Consider the following 23823-nt stretch of genomic DNA (forward strand, 5'->3'; position numbering starts at 1 on the left):
GCAATAAGATATGTACAATTGGTGCACCTGGGTGGCCCAGTGGGTTAAGCTTCCGACTTTGGCTCAGGTCATGGTCTCACGGTTCCTGAGTTCGAGACCCACATCGGGCTCTCAGGATCCTCTGTCCCCTTCTCTCTGCACCCCCTCCCCCATGAGCACACTCTCTCACAAAAATAAATAAACATTAAAAAGAAAAGGTATTTACTCTTGAGTATTTGTGTTTAACACCATGGATGATGTGCTGGCTGAATGAGTCCTATAAACCAGCAGCCCTAGGCAAGCTGTGCTGTTCAGTTCAGTCTGACTTGCTGGTTGTATGCATATTTATTCTGTAAATGTAGAGTGGTAAGTTTGTTTAGCTTTTTAAATTTTATTTCAAACTTTACAGTCATTTAAATTCATGTTTTTATGTGGCTTTTCCTAACTGCAGGTACATCTCTAAGAGCCAGGACACACTTCCCAGTTTGTTTACCTAAAGTAAATAATTGATGAAAAATAAAAATTTTCCATTTCTTTTGTTTAAAAATTTTTTAATGTTTATTTATTTTTGAGAGAGAGAAAGAGAGAGAGAGAGTGTGTGAGTCGGGGAGGGGCAAAGAGAGAGGGGGGACACAGAATCTGAAGCAGGCTCCAGGCTCCAAGCTGTCGGCACAGCCTGATGCAGGGCTCGAACTCACAAACGGTGAGATCGCGACCTGAGCTGAAGTCAGGTTCTTAACTGACTGAGCCACCCAGGAGCCCCAAGAATTTTCCATTTCTAATGCAAATCCATTATAAAGGTTTATGTGAGGTTTTAAAAATTTTTATTAAAAATTTTTTTTTTGTTTTTTTTGATGTTTTTCTTTAAAAAAATTTTTTTTATTGTTATTTATTTTTGAGAGAGAGAGAGACAGAGCACAAGCAGGGGAGGGCAAAGACAGAGGGAGACACAGAATCCAAAGGAGGCTGCAGGCTCTGAGCTGTCATTACAGAGCCCGATGTGGGGCTTGAACCCATGAACGGTGAGATCATGACCTGAGTTGAAGTTGGACGCTCAACCACCTGAGCCACCCAGGCGTCCCTGATGTTTTTATTTATTTTTGAAACAGAGAGAGCACAAGCTGAGCAGGGGCAAAGAGAGGGGACAGGAACCAAGACAGGCTCCACACTGACAGCAGATAGACTGGTGCAGGGCTCAAACGCATGAGCTGTGAAATCATGACCTGAGTCGAAGTCAGACGCTTACCCTGTTGAGCCACCCAGATGCCTCAATGTGAGGTTTAAGTTGTAATAAAAGAGAAGAAAATTTTAGTAGATTATTTTTTGCTCATTTATATTTTACACTGAGGATGGCATGTAATTTTTTTATGTAACAATGACATGTTCTGAAATCAGCTGTCCCTTTAAGATAGCATCTTCTTTTTGTTTCAGAATTCTGGAATTGAAAAGGCATTTCTCTTTGATGTGGTCAGTAAAATTTATATTGCAACTGATAGTACCCCAGTGGATATGCAAACCTATGAACTCTGCTGTGATATGATCGATGTGGTTATCGACATTTCTTGTATTTATGGGTAAGTAAAATATTCTTTCTTTTAATTATCCTTTTTTTAATTAAAAAAATTTTAATGTTTATTTTATTTTATTTTTTTTAATTTGTTAATGTTTTATTTATTTCTAGGAGAGAGAGAGAGAGACAGCGTGAGCAGGGGAGGGTCAGGGAGAGAGGGAGTCACAGACTCTGAAACAGGCTCCAGGCCCTGAGCTGGCAGTCAGCACAGAGCCCAATGCGGGGCTCGAACCCACGAACCGCGAGATCATGACCTAAGTGAAAGTCGGACGCTTAACCGACTAAGCCACCCAGGCGCCCCACTTTAATGTTTATTTTTGAGAGAGAGACAGAGACAGAGTATGAGCAGGAAGGGTCAGAGAGACCGTGAGACATAGAATCCGAAGCAGGCTCCAGGCTCTGAACTGTCAGCACAGAGCCCAGTGCAGGGCTAAAACCCAGGAACCACGAGATCATGACCTGAGCCGAAGTCAGACGCTTAACTGACTGAGCCACCCAGGCGCCCCATTATTATCCTTCTTTTTAATGTTTATTTTTATTTTTGAGAGAGAGGTGGGGGAGGGGCAGAGAGAGATGGAGACAGCGGGTCTGAAGCTGGCTGTATGCTAACAGCAGAGAGCCCAATGCCGGGCTCAAACTGATGAACTTGTGAGATCATGACCTGAGCCAAAGTTGGATGCTTAACTCCCTGAGCCACCTAGGTACCCCTTGGTAGGTAAAATGTTCTTAAAGGCTATAATCAAGCCATACTTAAGATTAGAAAATGAAACCTTTCACAACCTTTGTAACATTTACATTTACTTATTTTATTTTTAATACTTGTGTTTTAAATGACTGAGATCTATAAATATACCATTTAGCATGCAGTAATAATAAATTATTGGGTAAATGCCCTGGCATTCTGCTAATAAACATATTATATTATATCATTAATTCCCTGCTATTCCATGAGGTGGCAATTACTATCCCCATTTCACAGATGGGGAAACTGAGGTTCAGAGTGGTTAAGTTTCTAACCCCTGCTCACACTGTCAATAAAAGAAGTCAAGTCTAACTGATTCCAGGTTCTTCTACTCAGCTATCATATTATCATAATGTCATACACACTTGGGAGTGACTAATAGGATCCTAGCACTCAAACTACATATCTCTTATTAACAACATTTCTATTACCTTTTTCACTCTAGGAAATAACTTCTGGATTCTCTTTAACACACTTTGTCTTCTTTTATGAGCAGCAGAGAATTCTAAAACTAAGCAAACATTACCTGTTTATTATTATGGTCTTAGATTTTTAGAAAACAGAACTTGCTGTACATTTAAAATAATATAAAATAACGAGGAGTGGGGAAAATTGATTTTGGTACCAGACATAGAAACATTTCTACATGATTTTAAATTTCCTGAATGGGTGTTGTATAGAGTGAATGGATATGAACTAGTTTCTCTGTAAGATATCAAGTTGTTGCCGTTGATCTATATTGTATCGTACATGCTTATCCGATCATTGATGAAGTAAAGCTCTCATTCATCTTCCTTTTTTACTCACTAGCTGTGACCTGCCTCACAGCCTCCTTCTTCAGCCTCTGTGAAGGTCTCAGTCTTCCCATTTCTCTTTTCCACTATGAAAATCCTTTACCCCCTCAGTTCAGATTCTCTGTTATACACACATGCATGCATGGTCCCTTCCATTATGAAATAGGGAAAGTGATACTTACAAGATTGCAGTGAGGATGAAATATCATTAGGCTTCACCTGGTAGACCCTGGATAAATGTAGTTGTCATTATTATTATTATTATTATTATTAATTATTATACATTGCCATCTGGCTTTAGGAACAGACCTTATTTCCCAAGTTTACTGCCTTTTTAGTATTATTATTAGACACTGCGATCTGGCTTCAGAAGTAGACCTTGTTTCCCAAGATTACTGCTCCACAGCATTCTATTGTTTTTCAGCTACAAGTGGATGACCTTGAAATAGTCATAGAAACTGAATATACCCTGATTACAGTCTAGATTGCTGTGGTAATCAGATACAATAAACACAATTAATCTGGCACATATTTAATGGTATGCATAATCATTATTGTGCCATATGGTAATTGGGTGTAAGTGGTAAGCTGTTCATGTAAATGATGTTAATCAGAGTTCCTTTTACCCAGCTAAAACAAACATGAAGAGGGAGGAATCGGGAGGAGTCAGATTGTTTTTCTGAGGTGGAGTGCAGTGTTCTGAAAACTCATCAGGTTCAGTAAGAACCAGTCTGGGTCACAAATCGGGCGCGGGCTCTGGAGTTTGCTCAGTGTTTGTTGGAGCCATGAGGAGCCCAGTTAGCTGGCAGCTGCAGCCTAGGAAGCCGACCCGCTGCCCGTTTCCAGCAGGGCGAGAGGCAGGTGACCTGGTGCCTCACTCAGTCTGCTCAGGAATCTGCTGACCTTCTCTTCACCAGATACACACGCAAACACACACACGCACACTTTACGCTTTACAAAACGTCGTATCTTCCTGTGTTTTCATTGCTTTGTAGCTGGAAACTTGAGTGGTAGAATACAGTTATTGTAGTTGTAATGCTCACCAATTTTTACTTGTCTTTTTTGGGTCTTTTTTGTTTTTCCAATTTGTTTAATGTTTGCTTTTTTATGATTATGAATGTAATCTATGCTCATATAGAAAATATGTAAAACATAAGGAATAAAATTAAAATAGTCCGTAACCTCATCATCTAGAGACTGTCACTGTTAACATTTTAATATATTTTATTCTTATTCTCTGTGTAATTTTTAGGATAATGTGTTCACTTTGTATATATTATTTTATATGTATCCTGCTTTGTTCATTTAACATTATCACCTAAGAATTTTCTTGTGTTATTAAGTGCTGTTAGTAAACAGTGTTTAGTGTCTGTTTACTATTATATTTACTTGGAAGTTTTAAATGCAGTTTTCTTTGTTGGGTGAAAAAAGACCAATGTTTCAGTTTATTATTCTCAGAACATTACTTATTAGTAAGAGAAATGCAGTGTAGAAACACAGCAGCTAAAAATAGTACAGAGGAAGTTAAGATTTCTGATAAAGTGTCTTTAACATCTCAGATCCAACACTTTTTCTTTCATGTTTTAGTAGATTACAGTGAGTTGAATCCTGTTTTAAAAAACTACCTTCTACAATTTACTTTTAAGTAGCCATGTATGTATGTGCCAGTTTCAAATACTTCAAAACTAAAAGCTTGCATTTCCTTTGAAATACTCTATAATTCAAGCGTCTCACTTAATCTGGTTTGGCACCCTACCTCCTTGTGATATTTATGAGCTTAAGAGCATTAACTCTGAAATTACATTAGTTGAAGGTCCTGACTCCACCCCCATTGTCAGCTTTGACCAAATTATCCTGTTTCCCCTCAATACCTAGCTTAGGGGATTCTTCGGCCAGACAACAGATAATTCATGGTAAAAGCTAAGAGTGGTGCCTGTCACATAATAAAAGCTGGCTCTTATTATGCAAGGGGATCAGGTTTAACACCAGCTGAGTTATTATGTTGTATTAGTAAGGTCTAGCACAATTTTAATAAGTCATTTCTGGTCAATTATTCACCAATTTGAGAAGCAAAAATACATACACACATAGTTGCAGATAGGGGAAAAGGTGCAGGGAAGTGCTCCTTTGCCAATAAGGAAAGAATACATAACTCTGATTACATCAGTCCTCAGAGCCTTCTGAGCTTCCAGTTTTGATCATTCAAGGCAATAATAGTAATAATATATTACTATAATATACTAGTAATAACATACTAGTAATAATAGCAATAACAGTTAACATTCATTGTGCCTTTTACATGTTGCCAGCACCGTGCTCAGTGTTATGTATCTATTATTTCATTGCATTGGGAGACTTTGAGGTAATTACTGTTAGGATACAGATAAGGAAATTGAGGCTCAAAGAAGCTACTCACATTGCCCCAGTTCACATAAGTGAACTAGGATTCAAACCCAAGTCATCTGTGTCTGCAGGACACACCTTGTCTTAAAGAGACCACTATATTTATTTAACATTTTATTTTGAAAAAATTTCATACCTACAAAAATGCACAAAGATAGTCCAATGAACTCCTACATACCCTTCCCTGGGATTGACCTTTTTTTTTTTTTTTTACCAATTTCCCATATTGGTCTTTCTTTTCCTGCGACAGTTGATTTGTTTTTGCTGAACCATTTGAGGGTGAATTGCAGACATCATGATTCTTTGTTCCTAGATACTTGAATGTCTCTTACAGGACCACCGTTTATCAAATTAAGCATATTTAGCATGGCCACATTAATGCATTATTTCATGTATTGTCCATATTCAAATCTTACCAGCGGACCCAAATCTATCTTTTGTAGCACTTCTTTCCTGTGGTCCAGGATCTAGGCCACTCTTGGCTGTCATGTCCTCTTAGGCTTCAGTAATTTGGAACAGTCATTCAGCCCTTCTTGGTCTTTCCTCAAACCATGCTTCTGACAGCCTGGTTGGTCTGTCAGAAGAAAACAAGAACCCCTGTGGGCTACGGAGGGGAGAAGAGCTAACCTTCATCCCTCACCTGTGTTCCTCAGGTGCCCGGAGGGTTGTCCGCCTACCCCAAACAGCCACTCATTGTGTCAGCAGGAAGGGACTGCCATACACTGTGTACATTCTTGTGATTGTGTGTTTCTGAGACTTTTGCTGTAAGGCACTGTGGTTGTAAACGACTTTCCATTATGATTATCATTCTGTGTGTTAAATCTGGACTCTGTTGTTGGGTTATAATTTGTAGTTTTTTCTCAATAGTCAAATATGTTCTGGTTTCTGTCCCCATTCAGTCTCAAAGAAGATGGAGCAGGAACCCCCTATGACAAGGAATCAACAGCCATTATAAAGCTGAATAACACAACAGTTCTTTATTTAAAGGAGGTGACAAAGTTCCTGGCTCTTGTTTGCTTTGTCAGAGAGGAAAGCTTTGAAAGAAAAGGTAATTTTGTGTGTGTGATTTAAATGAAATACTTCATTTCGGACTCCTGTTGCTTCTGCTGCTTGTTGAATGTGGGCGGTTAGCAGCATGCCTCTGGAATCTTCCAGGCTTTCATGGCCAGGCCCCTTGGCTCCTTACCCAGCTCAGGCCAGCTTTGGGATCTGTGAACCAGCCTGCCATCTAGTGACGCAGCTGCAGAAGGGGAGGTGGCACCAGACCGGCCTCCCAGGGATTCTTGCTTTTCTGGGAGTGAAGCTGGCTTAGTCTTTGTTGCCAGGCTGTAAAGTCCCTTCGCAGGGAGGGCCTCAGTGTCCCTCAGGGTGGGCTGGGGCCTCACTCCTGGCCCACTCCACTGCACGGTGTGAGGGACCGTGGGACCGCTTGAGATCCCTGTGTTGGTTTACACAGGGGGGACTTGTACAACATTAAAGCTAGACAGTACTAAACTTCTGTTCAGCCTTTGTACATTCTTTAAAAATTTTGTTTTTAATGTCTGTTTATTTTTAAGAGAGAGAGGGAGACACAGAATCTGAAGAAGGCTCCAGGCTCTAAGTTGTCAGCATACAGCCTAATATTTTCATCTATAGCTATGTCTCTATCTATATGGACTGATATGATAAATACTGCTTCATAACCTTTTTAAAATTTTTTTTATGGTTTTATTTATTTCTGAGAGAGAGAGAGAGAGAGACAGTGTCAACAGGGGAGGGTCAGAGAGAGAGGGAGACACAGGATCTGAAGCAAGCTCTAGGCTCTGAGCTAGCTGTCAGCACAGAGCCTGACACGGGGCTCAAACCCATAAACCCATGAGATTGTGACCTGAGCTGAAGTCAGACATTTAACCGACTGAGCCACCCAGGTGCCCCTACTTCATAACCTTTAGTGCATTTATCACAGACATCTTTCTAATCACTAAATCTTTTTTTTTTTTGCCACATCATTTTAATGATTATGTTAGCTTCTTTTATTGTTCAAAATCTGTATTGTTTCTGGATTTTAATGTTGTAAATAATCTCTGATGACCATTTTTGCATTAAATATTTGTATACATCTTGGTTATCTCCTCAGGAAAAACTTCAGCAATTGAATTAGTTAGATCAAAGGGTAGGGTAGACAAGTTCTTGTGGCTTTTTTTTTAATGTTTTATTTATTTTTGAGAAAGAGAGAGAAAGCGCTCCTGAGCAGGGAAGGGGCAGAGAGAGGGACACACAGAATCCGAAAGAGCCTCCAGGCTCTGATCTGTCAGCACAGAGCCCGATGTGGGTCTCAAACTCGTGAATCTCGAGATCATCACCTGAGCTAGAGTCGGACACTTTACCGACTGAGCCACCTGGGTGCCCTATGTTCTGGGAGTTTCTTACATATATTGCCAAAATGTCCTTCTGAAAGATTTTATGGATTTATACTACTAAGATAATATAAGTGTATCCATTTTGCTGTATTCCTCTCAATATTGGGTATTAGCATTAAAAAATTTGATTATTAGGGTGCCTGCATGACTTAGTCAGTGGACTCTTGGTTTTGGCTCAGATTGTGATCCCAGGGTCGTGGGATTGAGCCCCATGTCAGGCTCTGTGCCCGGCATGGAGCCTGCTTGTGATTCTCTCTCTCTCTCTCTCTCTCTCTCTCTCTCTCTCTCTTTCTGGCTTTCCCCCCACACTCCTGCTCTTTCTCTATAAGAAAAAAACTCTTTGTGATGATTAAAAACTTAGTATCATTTCAAGTTACATTTCCTTGCTTCTTGGTGAAGCTGTAGATTTTTCCTTTATTTACTGACTGTTATTGACCTTGCCTTTTGTGTCCTTGGCTTTCAAAACTTTTAATAAAGTAGTGTTAATCTTTTACTCCTTATTTTCAACCTGCTAAAAGTAAGAGCAGATTATATATAATAGATTCATGGAATTTTCTATTTTCTATGGTCCTGGACAGGACCATACCTTGTTTCATTCTATCAATTATAGATGATTTTACCAGACCAAGGAACTAATAATGACTTCCTCTCAAAGTCATACTACCAGTGTATGGCAGTCAAAGCTAAGATTCCTGGGCTTGTCCCTACATAGAATCAGTTGTGTTAATTAATTTATTTATTTTAAGAGAGAGAAAGAAAGAGAGAAAATGGGGAGGGGCAGAGAGTGGGAGAGAGAATTTCAAGAAGCCCCTGTGTTGTCAGCGGGGAGCTGATGATTCAGGGCTCAGACCCATGAACCGTGAGATCACGACCTGAGCTGAAGACAAGAGTTGAAGCTTAATCAACTGAGCCACTCAGGGCCTCTGTGTGTATTTTGTTTTAAACCATTATACGTATATTTCCTTGGTTAAAGATATTTCCAGAATTTATATTTGGTGATTAATACTTCATGTTGATTTCAGAAGTTAAATTAAAAAAATTAATGCGCCTGGGTGGCTCAGTCGGTTAAGTGTCTGACTTTGGCTCAGGTCATGATCTCACAGTTTGTGAGTTCGAGCCCCACATTGGGTTCTGTGCTGATAGCTCAGAGCCTGGAGCCTGCTTTGGATTCTCTGTCCCCCTCTCTCTGCCCCTACCCTACTCTCGCTCTGTCTCTCTCTCTTTCTCTCCTTCAAAAATAAATAAACATTAAAAATGTTTTATTTTAAATTTTTTAAGGTTTATTTATTTTTTATTCTTTCTTAAATGTTTATTTGCTTTTGAGAGAGAGACAGAGAAAGAGTTTGAGCGGGGGAGGGACAGAGTGAGAGGGAGACTCAGGCTCCAAGCTCTGAGCTGTTAGCACAGAGCCCGACGTGGGGCTCGAACTCTCAGACCATGAGATTATTCCACTTAACTGACTGAGTTACCCAGGAGCCCCCCAAAAAAGTTTTTTTAAAGAAAAGTAGGAAATTACCATTGATAATACTATTAATGAAACTGTAGACCTTATTCAGATTGTACCATTTTTCCAGAAATACCCTTTTTCTGTTTTAGGATCCCAAATTGATTTAGTTGTTATTCTTCTAAGTCTCCTCCAATCTGTGACAGTTCTTCATCTTTCATGGCGTTGACACTTTTGAAGAGTATTAATCAATTATTTTGTAGAATGTTCCTCCAATTGGGTTTGTCTGTTGTTTCCACACAGTTGGAACAGGATTATGCACTTTGGCAAGAATGTGTCCTTTTCAGTGCATCATATCAAGCAGTTCATGATGTTGATAAGTTTTATTACTGTCGATGCTGACCTTGATTTAGTTAAGAAAATGTCTGCCAGGTTTTTCCACTGGAAAGTTCCTGTCTTTCCATTTGTAGTTGATAAATACTTAACAACTATGTAAAATTTGTTCCTCCTCACACTTTTGCCCACTAATTTTAACATCCATATATGGTTATGGAAGTAAATTTAAGCAGGAATTTATCATGTGGATTTTTTTTTAATGTTTATGTATTTATTTTGAGAGAGAGAGAGCACGAGCAGGGGAGGGGCAGAGAGGAAGGAAGAGAGAGAATACACGCTGAGCTCACAATCAATGATGAGATCATGACCTGAGCCTAAATCAAGAGTTGACGCTCAAGGGACTGAGCTGCCCAGGTGCCCTGGGAATTTTTACTTTTAAAACTTCAGATGCAGCAAGAGACTGTTACATTTTAAAATTGCAAAGATAAGAATTAAGATTTGTCAGGAACTAGCAATAGAATATTTCTTTTTTGTTTAAATGCTTATTTATTTTGAGAGAGAGTGCAAGTGGGGGAGGAACAGAGAGAGAGGGAGAGAGAATCCCAAGCAGCTCCACGCTGTCTGCACAGAGCCTGACTCTGGGCTCAATCTCATAAACTGTGAGGTAATGACCTGAGCCAAGATCAAGAGTCAGATGCTTAACCAACTGACTAGAATATTTCTGCAAGTTGAATTCTCACTGAGCCAGGTTTTTTTTAGCTAAGTTTTCTTCCAGAGGTTGGTTGCATATGTAGTAAAACCTCAGATTGGGAGTAACTGTTCTACAAGTGTTTTGCAAGATGAGCAAACATTTCTAAGTAATCTTTAACTTGATAAATGAGCTATGTCTTGCAATATAAGTAGTGTGTGTGATGCCGAACCTCACATGATCACAACTGAGGCAATGGTTCTTGAAATTTGCTTTGATATACACATGCTTTGAATTACAAGCATGTTTGTGGAACGAATTATGCTCACAAACCAAGGTTTTATTGTATAGGCAAAGAATTTTGAGGTTGTTCTCGCATCTTGTATCCAAATTCCCACTAAATGAACTCATTTATTTGTTTCTTGTTTGTTTTTATTTTATTTTTGAAGTTAATTTATTTTATTTTTATTAAAATTATTTTTATTAATTAATAAATTAATAATAATTTTAATAAATTTTATTAAAATTATTATTAATTTATTTTCTTGTTTGTTTTTATTTTATTTTTGAAGTTAATTTATTTTAAGTAGGCTCCACACCCAGTGTGCGGCTTGAATTTATGACCCTGAGATCGAGAATTAGATACTCTACTGACTGAGCCAGCCAGTTGCCCCTATTTTCTTTTAATTACATGCTTTATTTGAAAGATGGTCCCAAAAAACAAAAATGAGGAAGTGGGGAAATGAGATGGGAAAGTGGAAAAGCCACCCACAGTGGTATCAATGAGCAGCTTTATGTGCACTCCCAGTAGGAGAATCTCTGAGAAGCTGTGTGGAACAAATTCAGATCATCCCAGTTGAGTATGGAAGACTGCAACATTTATCCACTTTCCCCCATGCCCCTCAGTCCCTTAAACGTTCATTCTTATATCCCTAGTACCTGTCTCTGTGCAGTTGAGGAAGTTCTGTGGTACTAAAGAAAGCCTCAGGCAGAAAAGAGATACTTATTTTAAGATTTTATTTTTAAGTGATGTCTACACCCAGTGTGGGTTTCAAACTCACAGTCTTTGTATGCTCTACTGACTGAGCTAGCCAGGCACCCCTGGACTTATTTATTATTTCTTATCCCCTTAATCTGGTAATTGTCTTGTCTTGAGGGAGATCACTTGGAGGTTTTATTGCACTGTGGTCACTAACACTGCAGAAGCACCAGAGGGCGCCTCCGAGAGGGTTTCCTGTGCCTGGAAGCTGAGACGGGGTTTGCTCCGGTGCACTTGCTGTTACATGACTCTTCGGAAGAATTTCACTCCTTGGCTGGAATCCCAATTCTTTTATTTTGGTTGGGGCTTTGGAAGTATCACCTGAGTGGGTGGAAATAACTGTTGGGCTAGTTATTTTAATAAAGTTAAAGATCGTGAGTAGAACCAACTGCCTTATCCTAATTGGTATAAACATTGCTCTCAACACTTTTACAAATTAGTGATAATGAAGAAAGAATGCAGTCAAGACTTTGAATTTTCTTTATTCTGCTCTCGTACCAATAATTTCAGAAAACACAAAAAGATCCTCCCTTCCTCGTTTTGCATTTAAAATTTACTTAGTATTGAAAAAACTCTAGTGTCATTGATTGTTGAACTTGTAAGCTTAGAAGTGACCAGAGGTAACTGTTACCACTCTAAACTCGGGACTTTGCTTTCCCCAGGACTTATGACAATGGCTTAAAGAAAATAGATATTCAGTAAATATCAATTGATTGAATTATTGGTCCTAAATCTTTGAGATCTCAGTCACACTTCAACTCAGGGTCTGCCTCCACTCAGAGTCAATTTAATAATCCCCTGTGGGAAAATACAGTAAATATTTCATGAAAGACATATCTTAATTGTAAGAAATCTTGAATTCTGACACGTCAGAAAAATGTGCCCTTTAGTTGATTCTTCTTATGTAGATCATAAGCACCTTTGAAAATATGGAAAATTGTGGTCTATCCTCTGGAACCTTTTCTTTTCTTTTTTATTTTTTAAGAGAGAGAGAGACAGAGCATGAGTAGGGGAGAGGGTCAGAGGGAAAGAGGGAGAGAATCCCAAGCAGGCTTTGCCTTCAGCACGGAGCTAGACTCGAGACTTGATCTCACCACCCAGGATCATGACCTGAGCCGAAATCAAGAGTCAGTCACTCAACTGACTGAGCCACCCAGGTGCCCCATTCTCTGGAAACTTTCCTTAGGAAAACATGTCCATTTGCAAAACCTTGCCTGCAATTCCTGAAGCCCCGCTGCAGAGCTCCTAGGGAAGTCTGTGAACCTTCTGTTACGGCTGCTCTTCTGCCTCCCCTAGTTGCTTGTCCTGGCCACAGCAGACATGAAAAGAGGAGATTATTTCTACATCACTTTTAAAACTTATTTTCTTCTCTTTTCTTTTTATTTCAAGTAGGCTTCATGCCCAGCGCGGAGCCCAATGCTGGGCTTGAACTCAAGACCTTGAGATCATGACCTGAGCTGAAATCAAGAGTCAGATGCTTAACCAGCTGAGCCACCCAGGTTCCCCATATGACATTTCTAAATATTTTTGTTTTCTTCTCCAGGGCTTATTGACTATAATTTTCATTGCTTCCGGAAAGCCATCCATGAAGTTTTTGAGGTGAGAATGAAGATGGTGAAATCGCGAAAAGTTCAGAATCGGCTGCAGAAGAAAAAAGGAGCCACCCCCAATGGGACCCCTAATGTACTGCTGTAGTGAGGTTGCAGGAGTATCTTTTGAAACCAGGACCTTTCAGTGAGGCTGCTGAGCTGTGTTGCACTAAAGGAAAAGGAAAAAGGAGAATGGGACACATGATGTACTTGTTGTAAGAAAAAAAAATTCCTGCAACTCTCTTGATCTTCTCTTTTTTAAATAAAGTGAGCACTTTGAAGCCAAAACTTGTATTTTAACAATGAAGTAAAATCTACTGTAATTTCGTTACACAAATGTAAACTTTTATGGTCTGTGGTCAGAAACTCCTGTGTGAGGACTGCCAGGAACTGTATATATTTTGCTCTTTTTCATGTTTTTTTTTCTTTGAACTTTGATAAGACAACTTTTCTAAGCTTTTTTCTGTACTTGGTGTCAAGGACATGCATACTGTAGTGTAGTTCAGATCTCTATGGCAATCAGAAATCAAAAAGCAATGCACTGGCAATGACTTTTTTTTTTCTTTTACAAATTTGGGAATCTTTGCTAACAGTTGTCGAGAAAAATAATTTTTCAGTGGAGCTGGAACAGACTGGGGTAGCAAGCTCCAGGAGCAATAAGAACTGTGTCCTGTTTATAACCGGTATAAACGGGAGTTTTGTAGAATACTCTTCCCACCAAGCTTACCTAAAACTTTCTGTAGCTGGGGCAGTACTTCCTGACTCAACAGTTTTTATAAAGCTCTTTACCTCAACACACATCTCTATGATCATTTTATACAGAGAGGTGATTCCTTTTTGCAGCATTACTGTTCTTTAGAACCTTCGGGACCAGATTTCCAAAATGGTGCCAATCACTGGAGATTGGCTAAAGTAACATCAGAGGCCACGTGGTTTCCCAAACGTAGGTGATCGGTAGCTACAGATTTAAAAATATATATACCATTCTGCGTGTTTGGCCCCTGAGAAATGGGCCTGTCATTGTACAACATTTAAAATGTGGACTGAACTAGAGCCCAGCTTGCTAGCAGCACACTCGGCACAGCTGAAAAGCCATCCTTCAGACCCCTAACAATCAGTGGGTAGAGGAAGGCCAGAGGAGGCATTACAGTTAGCTATGTGTTTGTTTCAGTGAAATTCTTCCACTTATGCTTACTTTAGACTATCAGGACGTTAAGACTCTTACTAATCTCCCCTCACCCCAGACCATTCCAAGTAAGTAATTCTATGTCCATCCCAAGGGTCAGTATCCTAAAGCTACCTGTGGGTATTAGGAAATAATTTTACTTATTTTTAAGCAGAGACTCATAAGGAAATCAAAGCCGGTCCTAGCAAAATGTACCAAGTTCCTAAAGTTACTTGCCCTTGAAACCACCCCACTTCCATCTGTGGCTTCCTTCCATCCTCTCTCCTTCGTTTCCCAAGTCCTATTCCTTTGAGGTTGCTAACTGCAAATGCAAGACTGATTGTGGTTTAAGATTTGAGTCCTCCCAAGGGTGTGTGCATTTTGAAAGGAAATGTCTAAAAGTCATTAAGGTGCCCAACTCCCTTCCTCATGATTCCTGCTCAGAAACCTGGGTGGGTAGGAACCCAGGATTCCAAAAGAGCCTTTTCCTTAATTTCTAGACCTATATCCTGTTGGATCTTTGGATCTTTGCCAACAGGCTTGGTACATATGGGTTATTCTTATAAATTTAATGCTCTAATATTTTTTACATGATGTTTCTTTTTGACTAAGCGAATAAAGAATCACTTTTCTAATGTGACTTTATCCTCATGGTAGAGACACTTGCCTATCTGGTAAATCACACATTACTTAGGTATATATATATGTATATATATATGTGTATATATATATATATATATATGTGACTTTATCCTCATGGTAGAGACACTTGCCTATCTGGTAAATCACACATTACTTAGGTATATATATATGTATATATATATGTGTATATATATATATATATATGTATATGTATTGTAACCAGGAGGAGCGCCCATTTTTAAGCTGGGTATATGATGGGTTTTTGTTAAAATGTGCCTTAAAAGTCTGTTACTTCAGGAGCAAATTATTCATTGGGGGAAAAGCAAAAATAATCCTATGGCATAGGACCCAAGTTCATGATAGTAAGTGCACTCTTTGATTAATCACACACTAATCCATAGATTACTGCCTCAAACCTGTAAGCATGGTAATGACCTCTTAGTTAAAGACAGATGTAGGAGTTATGTATAAGCGTTCAATTTTTGAAGTCTGTGCTATTGGAATTACAAAATCTCTTTGATTCCTTTCACATTTTATTTTTGATATGGAACTTGGCTTACTGCGATACGTGTGGCCATGGTTAGGTCTCAGATCTAATACTATAAATACAAAGCCCAAATACATGGCTACGGGGACGGCCCTGGAACGTTTTTGCTCCTTCTCAAAGGCTGAGAACTTGACCTGCAGGTTTCTAGGGCAATTAGAACTTCTGTGCGGAGGTGAGACTGAATTACCACCTCTGGTTATTTGTAGTGATAAAAATTAGTGTGTATGACCAGGGTAGAGTGTTTTTGAAGGAATATAAGTAAAAAACTGGTTGACATTCACAGACAGTGTTAACACGATATATTTTGGACCCTTAAATATAAAATGACTAAAACCACAGCAATCTTGTTAAATACGGGTTATATGCTAACTCTGTTTGAGACATACTCCAGAAAAATGGCTGAACTGTCTTGATTATTAAAGTATGGTATGCATTTAACTTCTATAGACTGGTTGTAATTTGTAATCAAGCACAGTATTATGTTTTACTTTAAGCAGTACATCATTGATAGTTATTGGTAATCCATTGCTTTCAAGAATGTGAACTGCCAATTTAAAAGCATGCGTCATGCTCATGATTTGGTAAGGCTCTCATTTTATTTCAAGCATATTCATAACTAATCATTCTGGGAGCAGAATATTCTCCTGGTGAAGTGTAAGTATGGTCCTTCTTACTTGTGTGGTTGTATCCCATACATGAGTAACACTGCTTCACTGGCCCTGCTGGGTCCCTTTAGGAAAATGTTCATCCTGATTAACTTTCATTTTAGGGAAATAGGCTAACCTACTCTATTTACACTGGATTTACACTTTTATTATATTTTGAACACCCTTATCCATATTTTTGGTGGGAACATGGCTGTTTGGAATATAGAACTGTTTTTTCAGTAAACTTCAGATATTAATTCTTGCTTTCTGGCTCTAATCCCTAGCCATTTGGAAATTCTTTTCCAAACAGTCCACCTTATCGATTCTGACTTGCTTAGTAGGGTTCCACTCTGTAATGGCTTTTACAAATCCCCAAGAGTTCCCAGAAAAGACTAGCTTTAGATGTTATATATGAAATTCTGTTTCTGATTGGAAAACCTGACCTAAAATAATATTTCTCTATGGTTTTTAATCAGTGGTGATGTTCAGTTAGGAGAAAGAAAATTGTTGTCTTGAACAGAATTACTTACTGATTACATATGATGATTGAGTGCACACAATATCTCATAAGTGATTTTATGTAAGTTATCTTCATAAACCCAAGAGGTGGGTACTTTTATCACTGTCTTACAGAAGAGGCAACTGAGGGCAGAGGGATGAAATCACTTGGTCCAGATCATGTATGTAGTAAGACACAGGGGCGGGAGTCTGGCAGGGGAGTCAGCCCTTTCAATTCTGCTCTAAGCAGCCGGACCACATGTCCCTTTAAATGTCCTCCCTTCACAAATCTGAAGATGGGGACTTGAAGTTTAGGATTTACTGCTGCATGGGCTTATGAAGGCTAAGACGCTGGGATATTTAAAAAGAAACACCTTTTCTTACGTGAGAACCAATATGAGCAGCCTTCTAAATGTACTTCAAGAGTATGCCTTCATCTTCCTAATCCATTAAATAACTCTACTGCCGAAAACCGTATTAACAGATAGTGTTTAAATATCAGAAGAGAATTCAAAAAACTTTTCCAGCCTTTGGGCTTCTAAGAAACCAAGGTATAGCAAATTCCAAGAAAATCAAGAGAGAATAAGCCTTTGAGCTTAGCTATATTCAACTTTATACTTCATTTTTAATAGGTATAACCATATTTACAGAAAAACTGATCTGGATTAAAATGCAAAAAGACACTTTTCAACCCTAACCTTTTCTTGAGCTGCAGACCTATATTTAAAATTGCCGTTATCATACTTTTGCTGGCATCTTCTATAAGAGGACCCTCAAATCTAACGTCCCAAAATTGAACTCGCTTCCTTCTTAGCTCTTCCTTCCTGTTCATCCTTTCAATGACCCGGTTCTTTTAGCTCAGGCTTACATGCTTTTTTTTTCTTTAAAAACTTTTTATGTTTTTTATTTATTTCTGAGAGAGAGAAAGACAGCATGAGCAGGGGAGGGACAGAGAGAGGGAGACACAGAATCTGAAGCAGGCTCCAGGCTCTGAGCTAGCTGTCAGCACAGAGCCCAATGGGGGACTCGAACCCATGAACCGTGAGATCATGCCCTGAGCCGAAGTCAGACTGAGCCACTCAGGTGTCCCAAGCTTTTTTTTTTTTCTTAATAGTTAAGTTTATTTATTTTGAGAGAGAGACAGCATGAGCAGGGAGGGACAGAAAGAGAATCCCAAGGAGACTCTGCACTGTCAGCACAGGCTTGAACCTGCAAAACTGAGATCATGACCTGAGCCGAAACTGAGAGTCTGACCCTTAACTGAGTCGCCCAGGTGCCCCTCAGCCTTACAAACTTCTATTCAATCCATTCTCTCCATTTCTTTGGCCACTCTTCTGCTTTAGATTACCATCTCCTCTCTGTGGCTCTTAATATCTCTCCACTTCATCCACCCACCCACTCCATTCTCTACATAAGACGCAGAGTGACCTTTCTAAACCACAGTTCTGACCACGTCGCTCCCTTGCTTGACACCCCTCATAGCTCTCCATTATACATCTCCGACTCCTCACTACAATTTGCAAGAATCTGCCTCCAGGGTTTTTTTTTTTAATGTTTACTTATTTTTGAGAGAGAGAGAGAGAGCATGAGCAGGGGAGGGTCAGAGAGGGAGACACAGAATCTGAAGCAGTCTCCAGGCTCTGAGCTAGCTGTCAGCACGGAGCCCGATGCAGGGCTCGAACCCACGAGCTGTGAGATCATGACCTGAGCCGAATTCAGAGGCTTATCCAACTGAGCTACCCAGGCGTCCCTACCTGGTTTTTACTTCCTGCTCCAGCCGTGGCTCATCCTCCCTCAACAGAGCTGACCCAGCATGCCCATACAGTGCGTGGTAAATAAGAGGGTCCATGAGTTTTGATTCCTTTCTTTGTCAGTCATTTTTTTTTATTCAGCAGTTACTGATAGGACACCTATTATATGCTACATGTCCTTAATAAAATACCTAAATGGTGTGTTCCAGAGATGCAAGGATTTTAATAATAGAAAATAAAGCACCTGATAGAGCTGTAGGAGTTGATCCTTTAGGGAATCCATTTTAAACTTTTTGTTGTAAGTCACAATAAATATAATTCACATTGCAAACTATCACATACACTTATAAATATTCCTTTTTAAAAGATTTTATTATATTTTTAAAGGGCTTATTTTTTAATATTTTTAATGCTTAAAGAGAGAGAGCACAAGCGGGAGGGGCAGAGAGAGGGAGACAAGGAATCTGAAATAGGCTCCAGGCTCTGACCTGTCCGCAGAGTCTGATGTCGGGCTTGAACTCAGGAACCACAAGATCATGACCTGAGCCAAAGTCAGATATTAACTGACTGAGCCACCCAGGTGTCCCAAGAGTTTATAAGTAATCTCTACATTCAATTGGGACGTCAACTCACAACCTGGAGATCAAGAGTCATACTGTTGGGGCACCTGGGTGGCTCAATTGATTAAGCCTCCAACTTTGGCTCAGGTCATGATCTCAGTGGTTCGTGAGTTCAAGCCCCATGTCTGGCTCTCTAATGTCAGAGCCCTCTGTCTCCATCTCTCTGCCCTTACCTCTGCTTGCACTCTCTTTCTCTCAAAGAGAAAACATTAAAAAAAAGTCACATTCCCCACCGAGCCAGCCAGGTGCCCCTTATAAATATTACTTTTTCAAAAATTTCACAGAGAAGGGACACCTGGGTGGCTCAGTCAGTTAAGCATCTGACTTCGGCTCAGATCATAATCTCATGGTTTCTGGGTTTGAGCCTCGCATCGGGTTCTGTGCTGACAGCTCAGAGCCTGAAGCGTGCTTCAGATTCTGTGTCTCCCTCTCTCTCTGACTCTCCCTAGCTCGTGCTCTGTCTCTCTCTCTCTCTCTCTCTCTCAAAAATAAATAATAAACATTTAAAAAAATCTCATTAAGTATTATCCTTTCTACATGCAATGCATTCTAGTATTTTTTCCGTTTTGAAAAAGATGTCACAATTCACTAATGGGGCATGCCCTATTTGTAAAGCATTGCTGGAGTGAATGAATCCATTGGCCAGATCAGAGATATCTGAGGTTTTCTTTCTAGCCTAAAATATTTTCCTTCCCTCTCTGTTAATTTTAATAACTTAGCAAACAGGGGAAATTCTTAAATTTTCCTTTCACTTAATCAGGGCTTTCTGCTGTTTACTGGAGTAGTTCTACTTTCTATTGCCATCCCTTGGATTGTTGTTGTTGTTGTTTCTTTCCTTAGTTAATTGTCAAGCTTATTCCTTGGATGTTTTGAATGTTGGGTTGTGGGGGATCTAGGAGGCTGCCATTCTGGCAGGATCATCATTTACTGTAGACTATCCTTGACTATAGTAAATAGTTAACTTTACTGGGAGGTTAGGGACTCAATGAATTTGTATCTAACTTCTATGAGGTCCTTTGTTAAATCAGATGACACTGGTATTATCCAGTATCGAGGCTGCACAAGTTTTGCCACTTTTGTACTATTTTGAGACGCCCAAGAAGCAAGTGGGCAAGGCCCTTCCCCATGAAAGGGACTTGATCTGCTGCTATACTCAGGGTGGAGGAGGGCATTAACTAGTGTCCGGCTGCCTGAGGTCTTGACTACCCTGCTTCTTCAAACTTACTAGTCTGCTGCTGGGGCAAGGAGGATCTTTCTAGTTTCCCAAAACTGAGTAAAAAAAAAAAAAAAAAAAAAAAAACTAAGACCCTTCCCTTGAATGGCCAACTACAGTGATCCAATTAAGACCTGTTTCTTCCATGCTAACACAGGCCATCCCAAGATGGGATGGGCCACTCTTGTGTGAAGACTGAGCTGAAGGCAATCAAGACCTTGCAGGCTCAAGAGTAACTTCTGCCCTTTCCTTAACCGCAGAGAAGAATCTAAATTGGGGGCATGTCCTAGAATAAGGATAATTAGCAGAGATAATTTTTATCTGAGTGACACATCTGTATGGTAGGGCAAACATTTTATTACCAAACATCTGCTTTACTTTTTATTGCCCTGTGAAGTGCATTCTTCCCTTGAAGTCCCAGATCTCTACCCACTTCTCCCTAGTTCAGAAGGACATACAGAACTCATCTTGCCTGACTTTGGAGTTACCATGTCTGTGTGGCTGCCCTGTACATACGCTATTATATTTGATTTTCTCCTGTTTATCTGTCTCATGTCAATTTGATTCTTAGTTCAGCCAGAAGGACATTGAAGGGGACAGGAGGTCTTGCCCCCAACACTTCCCCTCACCAGCTGTGTGGAGAATTCCATTCCTGCTCCCACAAGCGGATTCTGGTTGCTTCCACCTTCCATTATTGCCTAAGTCCCTGTGACAGCTGCCCAGTTGTTGCTTGCCTCTGGCCTTGCAGAGAGCTCAGGACTGTAATGCCCCACCTTCATCAAGTAGTCAGGAACCAGGAATGAACTCCAGACTTGTCCCAGACTTCTACAGGCGACCGTGGTCACCTCCTTTCCATTATTTTTTAGGTGACCCTTATTAGAAAACCACCATTGCTTGAGGCCCTTTCAAGACACATTGTCTTCCTGAAGAGTACTTTGTTCAAAGAAGACCAAGTATAGACAAAAATGTAAGGCAACTCTTTTTTTCTGAAGAATGGTATCTTGGAAAAACTGTACTTTCTATTCTGCCATATTTGCTATGTATTTCCGTTTAAAAAGATCTGCACCTAAACCTAACGTCAGCTTCCAGGGAAGTCAGACTGGCCCAGCTGTTCTCTCACAAGACGCTAGAAGGTAGATGGAGTACAGTATACCTTTTGGTTATTTTGTGCTAAAAAGATAGACTTCAGGGAAGTCCAGGACTGCTTCATAGAAGATGATGACTTGGCTGTTACTTAAAGCTTGTAAGCTGGATTTTAATGGGAAGCAGCATAGAGTTGTTTATTCTAAAGATGTTAATCATATTCCCGAAATGCCTTGGATGGCTACAGAATTTCTCTAAGAAGTTTTGTAATTTGCGTGCACTGAGCATTGTCTATAGACTGAAGAAGGTTTCACATCTTTATGAACTATGATTTTTTTGGAAGATTGTGGATGCAACAGTGGTGAAGAAAACACAAATTTGTTTAAAACAATTCAACTCAAAGTAATTTTTTGCCATTTTGCAATTTCCCAATGAATAGAAACTGAAACTGCTCTCAAGGTAGATAGCAGAGTTCTAAGCTGATCAGGCGAGTTTGTAGATGACCAAGTTTCTTCCATCAGCAGGTGCCTACAAAGGGTCAGAGAAGGACAGACTAGTGCAGCAGGGTAGGGCCGTGAGAAAAAAGGCATCAACAGAGGGGCAGAGGGACAGCATCCCTCTGTCCTGAAGAGTGATCAGGAGAGGACCCAGGAGGAGGGAGGGAGGGAGAAGACACAGCTGCTGGCATATCACAAAGTACCTAAATAACTAGGTTTATTTTAGTAGCAGGTGTTTCCTTAATAGCTAAGATTAGAAGATGAAATATCTCTTGTTAAACTTGCCAGTTTATCAGAACTAGGGAGTAAGGAATATGAGTACTGTAATTTTTGCTTTTAGTTTTAAAGGCATCTATATCATGAGGGGCATCTGGCTGATTCAGTCAAAGAGTGTGAGACTCAGTCTCAGGGTTGCGAGTTTGAGCCACATGTTGGGTGTGGAGATTAAAGAAATAATTTTAAAATTTTTTTCATTTTTGTATTTTTGAGAGACAGAGTGTAAGTGGGGCAGGGGTAGATAAAGAGAGAGGGAGAAACAGAATCCAAGGTAGGCTCCAGACTCTGAGCTGATAGCACAGAGCCCAATGCAGGGCTCAATCTCACTGACCATGAGATCATGACCTGAGCTGAAGTCAGATGCTTAACTGACTAAGTCACCCAGGTGCCCCAATAATTTTAAAAAACGAAAACAACTTTATTATGGGAAAAAAAAAAAAACCCAAAGAAATGCAATCCATGTAAATAAAGCAAAACTACATACTAAGCAGGTTTCTTCTTCCTCATTTCTAATATCAAGAACTATAAATTGGGGGAAGATGTCAGATAATTCAAAACTATGGTAGCAAACTGGGTCTCCAAAAAAGTGTTATTTTAAAGAAAGCCACAGTAAAAATGATTTTAATAATGTTGCAAATAGGTGTTTCCTACTGTAATTATTGCTTCTTTGCTTTTTAACGGGAAAACCCTTTTTAAAAAATGTTTATTTTGAGAAAGAGAGAGAGAGAAAACACACTTGGGAGCAGGGGAGGGGTAGAGACAGGAAAGAGAGAATCCCAGGCAGGCCCCACACTGTCAGTATGGAGCCCGACACAGGGCTTGATCCCACAAATTGAGATCATGACCTGAGCCGAAATCAAGAGTTAGCCGCTCAACCACCCAGAAGGCCCAAGCATTTTCGCTTCCAAATGGTGGGCAAAAAGACCTTGCATGACACAAAACAGCCTGATTCCTTTCTAGGGTAGCAAAAACAATCCAGGTTTCATACTAGAAGGCCTGGACTTGAATCAGGGTTCTTCCACTTACTAGATAAGCAGCCTTGGACAAGACAATGAAACTTTTTAAGATTTCAAAATATTCAAATCAAGAAATAAATAAAAATCTAAAATTTGTTTCTAATATGATAAAAAAGATACGTCAGAATTCTAAGAACTTATAATGTAGTGAAAAAAACTGAGAAATAAAGTAAACTGCTTTGGGGGGGGGCCAGGCTAGCTCAGTCAGTACAGCATACAACTCCTGATCTTAGGTTGTGAGTTTGAGCCCCATGTTGGGTATAGAGATTACTTTAAAAAAAATTGCTCATGGTGCCTGGGTGACTCAGTCGGTTAAGCGTCTGACTTCGGTTCAGGTCATGATCTCATGGTTCGTGAGTTCAAGCCCTGTGTTGGGCTCTGTGCTGACAGCTCAGAGCCTGGAGACTGCTTCGGATTCTATGTCTCCCTCTCTCTCTGCCCCTTCCCTCCCCTGCTCGTGCTCTGACTCTCTCAAAAATAAATTTTAAAAAATTGCTCATTTTTCTGAGACCTCAACTGTCTTCATCAGTAAAATGGGTATAAAAAAACTATGCTGCTGTCAGTATTGTTATGAAGAATAAATGAGTTGATGTATGTCAAGTGCCCAATACTAGGCCCCATACACAGTAGATACTCAGAATAGTCCCGGCCTTGCTCCCAGGATGCAAATGAAGATGAGTGGTGGACCTGCACTTTGAAGGACTTCTGTACTATCTAAGGAAAAGAGGAACTATATAGGGGAACAAAAGTGGTTCTAAATAAATACTCCTTTCTCCATAAATGTCTCTGCTGAGAGAAATCTTTCAAATGGCTTGCTAGAGGTCTTTGCTCTTGCAATAAGTTTAATAACTTTAACATGAGCCATTAACTAAACTGTCAGAATAA

General features: G+C 39.8%; 1 protein-coding gene across 2 annotated transcripts in view; it reads left to right on the forward strand.

Annotated features, from left to right (window-relative positions):
• RRAGD (Ras related GTP binding D) overlaps positions 1–13283 on the forward strand; it is a 43173-nt gene extending 29890 nt beyond the window's left edge. For both annotated transcript variants that reach the window (XM_039232177.1, XM_039232179.1), the window contains 3 exons: positions 1411–1553; positions 6388–6536; positions 12938–13283. In XM_039232177.1, the coding sequence (XP_039088108.1) occupies positions 1411–1553; positions 6388–6536; positions 12938–13089 (444 nt within the window). In that variant the 3' untranslated portion in view covers positions 13090–13283. The remainder of the gene's footprint in view (positions 1–1410; positions 1554–6387; positions 6537–12937) is intronic.
• The last annotated feature ends 10540 nt before the right edge of the window (positions 13284–23823 follow it).

The sequence above is a fragment of the Hyaena hyaena genome, unplaced genomic scaffold, assembly GCF_003009895.1.
Source record: "Hyaena hyaena isolate Hyena2069 unplaced genomic scaffold, ASM300989v1 scaffold_66, whole genome shotgun sequence".
NCBI classification, from domain to species: domain Eukaryota; kingdom Metazoa; phylum Chordata; class Mammalia; order Carnivora; family Hyaenidae; genus Hyaena; species Hyaena hyaena.